This window comes from Atta cephalotes (assembly GCF_000143395.1).
Source record: "Atta cephalotes unplaced genomic scaffold scaffold00032, whole genome shotgun sequence".
Classification (NCBI taxonomy): Eukaryota; Metazoa; Arthropoda; class Insecta; order Hymenoptera; family Formicidae; genus Atta; species Atta cephalotes.
The window spans coordinates 21,670-32,905 of record NW_012130096.1 but is presented as its reverse complement, the minus strand read 5'-3'; the positions used below and the strand labels follow the sequence as shown (position 1 = coordinate 32,905).

The window sequence follows — 11,236 nt, the reverse complement described above, 5'->3', positions numbered from 1 at the left end:
TTACTAGTATATATATATATATATATATATATATAATTTAATTTATATTTAGTTATATATACATATATATATTGAAATACTAAATATATATAACTAAACATATTTTATTTAATTTATTACAAAATCCATTTTTGCGATGTACAAAGTAAGTTCCTTCCACAGGCAAACTATCCTCGGATTATTCAAAACGCGGCAATTTACCTGTCAATGCAGGCATCAATGATTTTATGCAACAATGGATGTCGTGCCGTGCAACAAGGACTCTAATAGACATTACGGCCCAATGTCTGCAGTGTCTTATGCATTCCGATACGGAGTCTTGTATCAAGGCATTATTAGACACCAGTGTGATACACAGTCCATATTTCGATTGGGTCGTTGCTCATGTAGGAAGCTGCTTTCCAAATACTGTGATCACGAGGGTGTTATCGTGTGGATTGAAAGACTTCTGTGCCATGGGCTATGAACATAATGTTAAGAATCCAAAGTTAAATTCTGTTGTCGGTATATTGGGACATTTAGCTGGTAGCCATTTTCAAGATATTAGAAAAGCACTGTTAGATTTGTTTGAAGTAAGCTTATTATATAAGTTGTATGGTATACATATTTCTAATTTAAGTTATATGTGTTACATAATATATTTGAATAATTTATCTCTTAGTGGAGTTTAAAAGAAGATATAAATCTTGATGAAGATACCAAAAAGCAGAAACTAGCCACTGTACCATTTCTTTTGAATTTGGCTTCACTTTCTCAAACTCTTTTGAAAGCAATAACTAGCGATGTGTTACAAATATGTATGTTTTTAATAGAAATTACATTTAAAGTAAATCTAATGTTATCATTACAATTAAATATAGCTATAAAATAATGTTTGTTATAGTGAAATCAAACATCATACCACAACTGGCATTGTTTGCAGCAGATTGGTGTAAATACTTTGATAATCAACCAGCGGCCTTAATGGACTTGATGGTACACTTAATATTAGGATGTGAGCAAGGCGCATCACAAATAATCAATGTACTATTAGATATAAGTTTAAACACGAGCAACGTCGGCTATCACAGTGTTAATGCGGCACAAAATGTGAAAAACATTTGTCGGGAGATATTAGAATTGATTCTACAGGAAATCGACCTCTTATTGAGAACGCACGGACCTCAATCCGCAAATATTCATCTGTTGAGTTCTATCAAACAGGAGATATCGTTGATAGTACCAATGCTGCTAAATCCAAATCCACTGCGTGTGCAAACCGCTGTCAGACTATTATGTTTTCTCAGAAGTCAAAATCCGAACATAGTTGTCTCCACAGTATCCTACATGCTGATGAAGGCACAAACAATGTTCCATCTTGCGGCTTTAATACGTCTTATCACTAATAATGTTGTACAATTTCCTACGAGTAAATCCGTAACTGAAAATATGCTTGCTGGTCACGATTATTTTACGCAGGTTTTGGAACAAGCACTCAGAGAAATATACTATAAAAATGTGATAGAAAAAGAGGAATCAAAACAGTTATTCAAAAATCTTATTCTGATGTTAAAGCAAGTGTCAACAGTTTAAAATAATTAAATATTTTACAGTTTAATTTAATAATTAATGTCTTTCTATTTTAGATGGGAAAAATCAAATAAGGTGGAGATATTGCAATCACAAATGATTAGCAGAGCCCTCAGAGCTAATTTATATCAAATATCTTGTTTATTGATGAGAAGCGATGATTTTAATTTGGCGAATGATGTCATTACTCTCTTGGATCTGTTGAGCACATCCGAAAAAGACCATATTCTCGATATAGAACTTATGCTGAAATTAACAAGAGCGATCATACAGTATTTCTTTTTATGCATTGCTCAAACTGGTAATTAGAATTCTATAAAAAGTCTTATTTTTTTAAGTAACAAAGTATATGATAATGCAATTTTTTTTAGATATTATAAAAAAAGAACAAGGAGTAAAGATGGTATGTCATTTACTGAAAGATTTAACATGTCATTCTACGTCCGCACGTGTATTGGCTCTTAGAGAGATATTAGGAAATAGTATCAATAATGAGCAGGCTAAATACTTTGGCGCAAAGGAAAAATTCGAGCCTCATTTTGAAGAGATGTTATTATTACATCAGAATCATAAACAAGTATAAAAATATGATAAAAATACATTTTAAATATGCAGAATATGTTTTATATGATCTCATCTTAGGTGACGAGTACCATGTTAGCGCAGCGACATTCATCAGTATTTCACGCTGGCGTGATAGGACATGGTCCACGAAGACTTCCGCCGGAAAATTCGATCGATAAGGAAATCATTACTTTAAACAAAATATTGCTAATAGATGTAATAAAGGTAAAAAATCCGATAGAGTTCATTTTTAGTAAATTTTAGTAAATTTTTAGTAAATCTCTAAATTTTATATTAAATACTCGTAACATTCAATTCGAATTATTTTCAGGCTTGTTGCAGCAATCAGGAATCAGATCGATATCCAATTAACTTGGATGCTCTGACAATGGTCAGTTTGTTGTTAGTTGAATTGGTATCGCCTGATGTTATGTACAATGGTTTACCGTGGCCTGACGAGGAATTTACAAAGGTATTTATGTTAATTATTAATATGCTAATTTTTCTCAATTAGTTTCACAATTAACTTATTGATTTTTTTATAATTAACTTTTTAATTGGAAATTTTTTCTTTGAGAACCGATACATTTACGAGATTTATTTAGCTTTAGATACTTTTGGATTAAATTTATGTTTTATAAATTTTGTTTCTGTCAGAGTAGAATATTTTTCCTGTAAAAATAAATTTTGTATTGAAGAATGGCAACAAGATTTATTAAATTTAATGAACTAATCGAATCTTTCATTAACAAACAACTATGACATTGAGCTCTGCATCATCTCTAGTTAATTATTTTAATTTTTCATTACTGCAGGTCACAATAGAAAGAGATTTACAAATCCGTCGTAAATTCAAGGATGTTTCTTTGTTATGGACATTGTTAGAATTGACTGCTTGGTATAGGCCGGCATTAGCATATTGTTCCGTTTTATTGAGAGGCATTACTGCGACTGTCATGGCTAATTGGAATACAGAGGAAGGCGTTTCGCTTGTCAATATAATGGCACTTGGTCAATTATTACCACCACCGCTGGCGAGTATTAGAGACATTCTACCTGTTTTACAACCTCACCAGGTCTGTTTTTATTTCTACAATATTATTTCAATTAAATTCATATATTCAAATTTTTTATATTTCGCAAATGGTTCTGATTGCAGATCAGTACAATAATGAGGGAATGTTTGTGGGCATACATGCGTGAAAATGTGCCATCTCCAGCGCTATTTACGCGAAATGAAGGTACCAATATAGCTTGGAGAGATATCGATATGTCATCGCCCAATGCACGTTTTACAGATACTCTTCGTTTAGTATTATTGGCAAATATTCACACTTTAGGATCTCTGTATTCAACATTATTTTACAATGAAAATAAATAATATAAAATGCAATATATTTTTAAAATAATGTTTAAATTATTTTCAATTGTACACGTTTTGTAAATACTAGCAATCGCACTTGACAGTAATAATATATGTAAAACTTGATAAATAATGAAATTGTACTCCATATCCTTTTTTTTTTACTTTTATAATACATACTTACATATAAGTAATTTCTCATATAAAAGCATAATCATGTTTTAATAATACTGATTGATACAATATTATCAAAATACTTAGCTCATATGAAAATCTCTTCTGTCTCGATTTATCTTATAACATGTTTCAAAATATATAAATAAGATTAAATATTTCCACAAGTTTCATGTATTAAACACCATTAACAGTAAGTACATTTGGACATTTAGTTATTCCTCCCTGTTACATTGACATCCTATATAACAACAGTTATAATTCATATATATATATATATCTTATGTAACAATCTTAAATATAAAGTAGAAAATGACAGTCACACACACTGTATAAAATAGAAAGTAATCTTTACTAGTTTCTTGTATACATTCTGCTTTTTATAATATGTAACATATTACATAATACATGGATCCTTCTTTTTATGATATAATCGATTGGTTGTAATCCTCAATTAATAATATGAATAGAAATTTTATTTTTGGAAAGTATTCCATGATATAGAAAATATTCGTGATGAGATTATGCATAACAAAGCACAATAAAGCCATTGAGGAGTGAAACAAGGAAGACAAACAGAAAAATATACATGTTTAATATTTATAAAAGCACATTTTCTCTCTTAAATACATATGTAAGAAACAAATATAATTAATATTTACTTCGTATTATATATTATCAATACAGGAATGGATGGTACCTAAGATGAACGAACGCTGTTCGAATTGCTGCACGAATACCCTAGGTGGGTGTCTCGTCCTAACTGAAATGATTATTTCATATAATCGTATGCAAAATCGGTTCAATTCATATATATATATATATATATATATATATATATAAATGTCACGATTTTACTTGTACGCCATTGAGTCTTCACACGGCTCTGTCTACGTCAAATTACAGAGCCCAAAAACGCTAGTAAAAAATGTTGAAAATATTTAATCACTTTCTTACTATGTACACGCTGCTCGTTGTACGAAAGATATTGAATCTTACACACAAGCACGATGGTGTAGGACAGGTCTCTTCCGTGCTTGCGTTTGCGAGCATTAAATGTTTATGTTCTTATATAATCTCTACGCTTCGTCACTGTATCTTGCCTCTCTCAGTTGGTGCTTCGTGTACCGTTTGACACAGCGTAGAATCAATAATGTTTAATGTAAAAATAAGGGTATGTTCTTTTTCTCGATATTACAAACAAAGCTCTTATAAATTTAATGTAAAATAGAATTGTTAGAACAAATTTGAAAGTATATCAATGTATACCATTTGAATGTATATCAAATGTATGTGTCAATGGTCACGTTAATATGTTCTGTAAAAGAAGCACATAGACTTTTTTCAGAATTGTCATCGACAATATAATCTTTTGAGCAGAGAATCAACAATATATACCAATGATAAGTTAAATATGTGCGACTTTATGTATAACAACAGGGAACTTTCGTTTGGCGCTGGTGTTTGTCTATCATTCTATGAGCTTCGACATAAACACACAGTTGCCAACTCTCTTACTTTACAATAAATTATTTTACTCAGTTCTTCAGAATTAAAAAAGTTCACTTTTCAAGTCTATAGATGAATTAAGTTTAGAAGAGTAACGTGCTCATGCCACCCATTTCACTTTGCTCCTTCACAAAGATCTCGAAGTATTGGTATATGATTGTGACAGCAAGCAAGATACCGGTACCAGAACCAATCGCGCCCAAGAAGTCTGCTAATACGGAGAGAGCTCCGATACATAGTCCACCGAATGCCGCGGCAGTAGGGATGTATCGATTTAATTCGCGAATCATGGAATTATCTCTATGGCCTCGCATTACCATCTGCTGTTCTCTCAGTTGTTTAGCAACCTAAAAATTCAATGATGCATATCGTAAATTTTTATATAGGATCGAAAAGATTATTTACATCATCTTTTAGTGAAAGTTATACTGACGTCTTTTGCCGAGCTGCCGGAGACCTCAATCCACGTCTTGGAGAAGAAAGCACATGAACCAAGCATGAACAGAATGTAGAGCACTGCATGAACAGGATCTTGAACGATATGGCCGACTGATTCAGGAGGTGATAAGTAATAACATAATCCGCCAACTGGATATGATCTGGCGGGTCCTCCGCCACCGACGTCCGACCAAACGCCTAACAGATTCACTATAAGATTTCCTTGGAACTTGACAGCCAGCATCTGAGAAATAACATATAAGTTGGACACCAAAGCCGACTGCAGAATAATCGGAATGTTGCTGGTGTAAAACAGTTTGATTGGATAGCTGCTGTACTGGCCGCGGTATCTGGCGGATTTGATCGGAAGATCTACACGGAAGCCCTAAAAATAAAATAATTTTAAACATTATTAAGACTTGAGAAACGATCATATATATGAATATGATAAGAATATCATCAAAGTTAGATATTTCGAATAATATAATATATATTCTTTGTTAAATCAATTTATTTCAAATATAATTGCGTGCCAATAATTTTCAGACTTTCAATATACAAAATAATTTTATTTCTAAAGTCCAGTCTGATATTTTTTTGCTCGAAGACGTATCAGTTAAAAAGCAATTATGTAAAATAAAAATTTTATAGCTCATGCAAATGCCCTGTGATCTATCGGGAATTTACCTGGAAATAAATAACGATAGCGAACACTAGAATGGTGGCAAGAAGATTCATTAGATTTGGAAGATTTTGTCTGTAGAACGCTTCTCGAAGGGCTCGAACTTTATCCTGTCTGGTGGCCAGCAAATGAAACAACGCAATTACGGCTCCTTCAAATTCTGTACCACGTCCTATTAAATGTACAAAAATGATTTTAGTTGATATAGATTGATTTAGAGAAAATAGATTATCAAGAATAATAGTAAATATATATCATGTAATTTTTTTCTAATAACGAGGAAGTTACCGGTATTAACTGTGGCTGGCGAGAATGCTTTCCAGACAATAGTCTCGCAAATATTGGTGGCAATAAAGAGAGATATTCCACTTCCCAATCCATATCCTTTCTGGAGAAGCTCGTCCAATAATAATACAATAAGTCCAGCGACGAACAATTGGATGATAATCAGGAGACAGACACCAGCTCCAATTTCAGTCGGATCTCCATACATTCCGGTCATTACATAAACAATAGCTTGTCCAACGGTAATAACCATGCCAAACACTGCACAAAGAAAAAAACAAATGCTACTGACGCTCCATTTCCATCCATCAATGATCCATCAATGATAATACATTAAAATTTATATATTTACATTTCTGCGCGCCGTTGAATAACGCTCTATCTTTTGGTGTATCGCCGACCTCAATGATCTTTGCGCCGTGAAGCAGTTGCATGATAAGACCTGAAGTAACGATTGGCGAGATGCCTAATTCCATGAGAGTTCCTCTATTCGACGCGAGTATCACACGAATCCAATAAAATGGATCCGCACTGTCTGAAGACATGATTCCAAACAATGGAATCTGAAAATAACAAGATTATATATTTATGTTTATTTGTGACAGTATTCATACGATTTTCTACCAATTTCTTTCTGTATTATTAATTCAAACCTTAAGGTTCATGAACTCACCTGACAACATACTAAGAAGATAAATAATGTAATCGCCGTCCATAATACTTTTTCTCTGAATTGGATCTATAAAAAGATATAGAAATATCACATTATAACTCTATTTCATTATGATTAAGATAAATTAACTCTCAGAAGAGTACTCTTCAGAGGATTGTGGCTGGGTCTATAGATTTATTTTTATAGTTAAACTAGTGTATATTCTTTGTATTTAAATACATAGTATACATTTGATAATTGACAATGGGGAAGAAAATAATAAATCAATAAAAAAATTAATCAATTCTTGACTTGTACTCTATTGGATAATCAAGAGATTGTAGATAATCAAAAAAGGTAGGATAATCAAAAGATAAAAACTATAATATTTCAAACAGCGATACAAAAACAGCTGTTTTCAAGTTATAAATTTTTTACACTTTTGCGATTTGAAAGAGATTTATGAATGATATATGAAAAATAATGAATACATCTCACATAACTCAGTCACTGACAGCCAGTTTTAAAATACTATAAAAACATTAAAGTCCACTCTGTTATTATATAAAGCAGCCTATCATAAGATTGTAAGGCATAAAACTTAAGCTTTGAACCTTAAGCCATAAGAAATAACATTCAATCACAGTAAAGTATGAGGAGAATGATCAGTTATGATTAATTAATTTTTTACACCTTAAAATCTCATTATAGATGCCACTTAAGTGTAATTATAAATAATTGCGTTGTAAGAATTGACAACAGTTGAATATTCTTAAATTCGACCGTGATTGATCGTCAATTCTTACTATAATCATTTACATGCTACACTTATGCAATTATAGAATAGGTTTGAGAAAGTTAACAGTAAAGTATATAAATTTATCAGGAAAAAAGTATCAAGAAAAGTTATAGCTTCAAGGAATACAATTCTTCATTGTCATCACATGTACATAGATTACGTGTGTAAACAGATGGTAAAGAATAATTCATCTCGTCCTATACTTGCATACGCCCGGGACAATTAAGGAATTTAGGAAAAACGGTACACGAAACTGTAAATACAAGAGAGAGACAGAAATAGATCGTACATTGCGTGGGATTTACCTTCCGTTGCGGCTTCGCTATTTCCGGCAGTATACTGCAGAATGGCTTTATCACCTCGAGAAATTTGACTGAAAACAGAAGAGGAGAGGCGGTTTAGCGCTTCCAGGAGCGACGGGTGCGCGTATGTCAGTGTGATTCGCGTCGCCAGCAATATGTTTGTGCGAGAGGTTACGCACGACAATGAAGGAGGTTGGCGGCGAACGCGAATCCGTGATAACGACGGCTCTTATTTCTGACTGTAAGTGACAAACATACTCACATCCCATCTTGCCTGCGTTGACACGACTGTCCTAAGCACCGCGGATCGAGTGACCTTTCCTCACAGGATCCCGTGAATCGACACCGTTGCAAAGTACCCTCTCATCAAGCGCTCACGAACGCGGCCGCGTATGCAAGACTGGCAAAGCGTAGCGAGTCGTGGCTCACCCCGCCGACACGTATCAATATGCCAGTGTCACGTGACCTGATGATGTTGGCCGGCACGCTTCCGCTTGCGATTCCGCCATCCGACATCAGATGACGCGACGCGCCAGTCGATAACAGCGTGACATGTATTATCTTATCGATAAAACATGTCACGCTGTTATCGACTAAACAATATTAATAAATCGTATCGACTATGGATAAATTTTTGTGATTGAAGATGCACTGCTATTAAATCATCGGCTGTCAATGTAAATTTTATAGATATAGATGTCTATTATAATTATGTATATATTTATTTTTAATTGAACATCTTGCGCCAGTGAAATATGTTATAAGCAGGGTGCTGCATCTTTCAAGATTACGTTTGAAATACCTAGCAAACGAGAATCGATTAAAATTCAAGTCATTTTAATTTTAATTTTTTTATCCGAATGCGTGTTTTAAATAATATTTTAAATAGTGAATTATACTTTTTTTTGGATTTAATTGAATTCAATTGGATTCAATTAGATTCAATTAGATGCAATTGGATTGAAAAACTACTTTTCCTATTCAAAACTTTTGAATTGAACAGTATTATTCACAATGCACAGAAAAAGCTAATAATACTTTGTATTCATATTTAAAAGAAAATATTATAATAGTAACGATAAAGGTAATAATAAGAATAATAATATTTGAAAATAATTTAAAAAGTTATATCTTTCTAAATAAGTAATATTTGTCTTATTTGGCACTCACTGTTCACACTTTTCCGTTCTTTTCCATGTAAGATATAAGTATTTTGTATATCGATCATTAACTTACTCTCATTCGATATATATAAATACACGTAACATTTGCAAGATAGTTATTTTCTTTTTTTATTCTCGTTCTCATGCTCTTTAGTAAGTTTAGTAATAACTTCGATGGTAATTAACGCGAAGTGTTATTACATATATTTTGAACGTGGCAACGTTTTTAATGCAACTTTTCTGTATTTGTTTTGCACATGTAGAAGAGATGTAAAAAAGTAAAGAAAAGATGTAAAACAAATGTAAAAAAAAGAGTAGACAAATAAGAAATAGAAAATAAATGCAAAAAAATGCACATGCAGAAAATGATATAGAAAAGGTGTAGGAAATGAAAAAAGGTGTAGCAAAAGAGAATAAAATTCTAAGCGAAGATAACGACAACGACAACGACGATGTATCTGAATGAATAAATCAAGCTGAAAAATACTTTTAGGTATCTTATGCAACATGCATATTATCTGAGTTGTTATCTCAATTTAATTGTAAAAATCTATATTCTTTCCCAATATATGCATTTTTTCATAATAACTATTTTGTTTAAACAAAACAATAATTTTTATTTACATAATAAGCTACTTTTAATTACATAATAATTTATTTATATAAACATGCTCTCCTACCTGTAAAAGATACTCTATAACGTTTCTTTCATGACATAGTACTATCCCCTAATAATAATATAAAAATAATAATATAAAAAAGATATTTTTAATATACTCAAAACTTTAAAAATATATTTGATGGGAGACGCTACTCCTGATTACACATTCAGACATCGAAAAATACGTAAACTTTTCTAATATAATTTATGAAACTATAATATTGTTATGATTTATAAATATTATTTCTCTTTTTTATTTACACTGACGTATTATTTAATATAACATTGATGAATTATTACACTTTTGTATGAATAATTAAAAAGTGTATTATATTATATTAATAATAAGAATACGCAAAATTAAATATTTAAATATTACATTGTATTTGTTTGAAAATCAATATCGTTTAAATAACATAAAAGATAATAAAAATATAAAACTAAACGTACTAAATTGTGAAATAGAAACATCAGTAAGTATATATTTTGTAATTCAAATATTAAGATTAACAATATTTTGTATTTTGTATTTCAAATATAATGATGTAGTTTGCCCAATTCTGAATTCAATGCAATGACAATTATAGCATTTTTGACTAGTGCACACTCAGTGTACTTTAAGAACGTTCTCCGAAAAAAATCCATTTTCTTTAGATTTTTCTGAAACTTATAGAATAAGCTTGTTTTATTGTCCTGAATATATGTTTTTTATTTAAAACTCAATACCCGGAGCGGAATTAAAAATCGAAATATTCCACTTCAAAGTTGAAGCGTTTAAAAAAAAAATATATACACACACACACACACACACACACACATATACATATACATATTACATAGGATCCCTATGTAAAGCTTATTCGAAAGTGGTCTTTTTATTCACTGTAAAAAAGTTCTTTTTAACAATTTTTTGAAACAATGAGATATAAATTTGATATTACAAGGCATAATATAAAATTTGTCTGAATATGGCTTGCGGTTCATTTTTAAGAAATCATTAAGCAAAGTAAGTAACACAGTAAGTAAAGTCGCTATTTTTTCGACCGGCGGCAGTAGCGAAGACGGGAGACATTTT

The 11,236-nt window shown here is 31.5% G+C and overlaps 2 protein-coding genes across 2 annotated transcripts in view; one reads left to right on the top strand and one right to left on the bottom strand.

The window, feature by feature from the left end:
* The window catches only part of LOC105621040 (integrator complex subunit 5), a 4,445-nt gene extending 931 nt beyond the window's left edge, over nucleotides 1-3,514 (top strand). Inside the window, exons 3-11 of the mRNA XM_012202514.1 lie at nucleotides 163-572; nucleotides 662-797; nucleotides 884-1,553; nucleotides 1,626-1,870; nucleotides 1,941-2,146; nucleotides 2,212-2,358; nucleotides 2,465-2,605; nucleotides 2,949-3,209; nucleotides 3,293-3,514. Of these exons, the coding sequence (XP_012057904.1) occupies nucleotides 163-572; nucleotides 662-797; nucleotides 884-1,553; nucleotides 1,626-1,870; nucleotides 1,941-2,146; nucleotides 2,212-2,358; nucleotides 2,465-2,605; nucleotides 2,949-3,209; nucleotides 3,293-3,514 (2,438 nt within the window). The remainder of the gene's footprint in view (nucleotides 1-162; nucleotides 573-661; nucleotides 798-883; nucleotides 1,554-1,625; nucleotides 1,871-1,940; nucleotides 2,147-2,211; nucleotides 2,359-2,464; nucleotides 2,606-2,948; nucleotides 3,210-3,292) is intronic.
* Nucleotides 3,515-5,262: 1,748 nt separating this feature from the next.
* Nucleotides 5,263-8,606, bottom strand: LOC105621039 (protein transport protein Sec61 subunit alpha). Its single transcript, XM_012202513.1, has 8 exons — nucleotides 8,600-8,606; nucleotides 8,341-8,408; nucleotides 7,258-7,323; nucleotides 6,937-7,147; nucleotides 6,588-6,845; nucleotides 6,305-6,471; nucleotides 5,613-6,002; nucleotides 5,263-5,526 (listed from the first exon to the last, which is right to left on the bottom strand). The coding sequence occupies exons 1-8, from the start codon at nucleotides 8,604-8,606 to the stop codon at nucleotides 5,263-5,265; spliced, it is 1,431 nt and encodes a 476-aa protein (XP_012057903.1).
* Nucleotides 8,607-11,236: the final 2,630 nt, after the last annotated feature.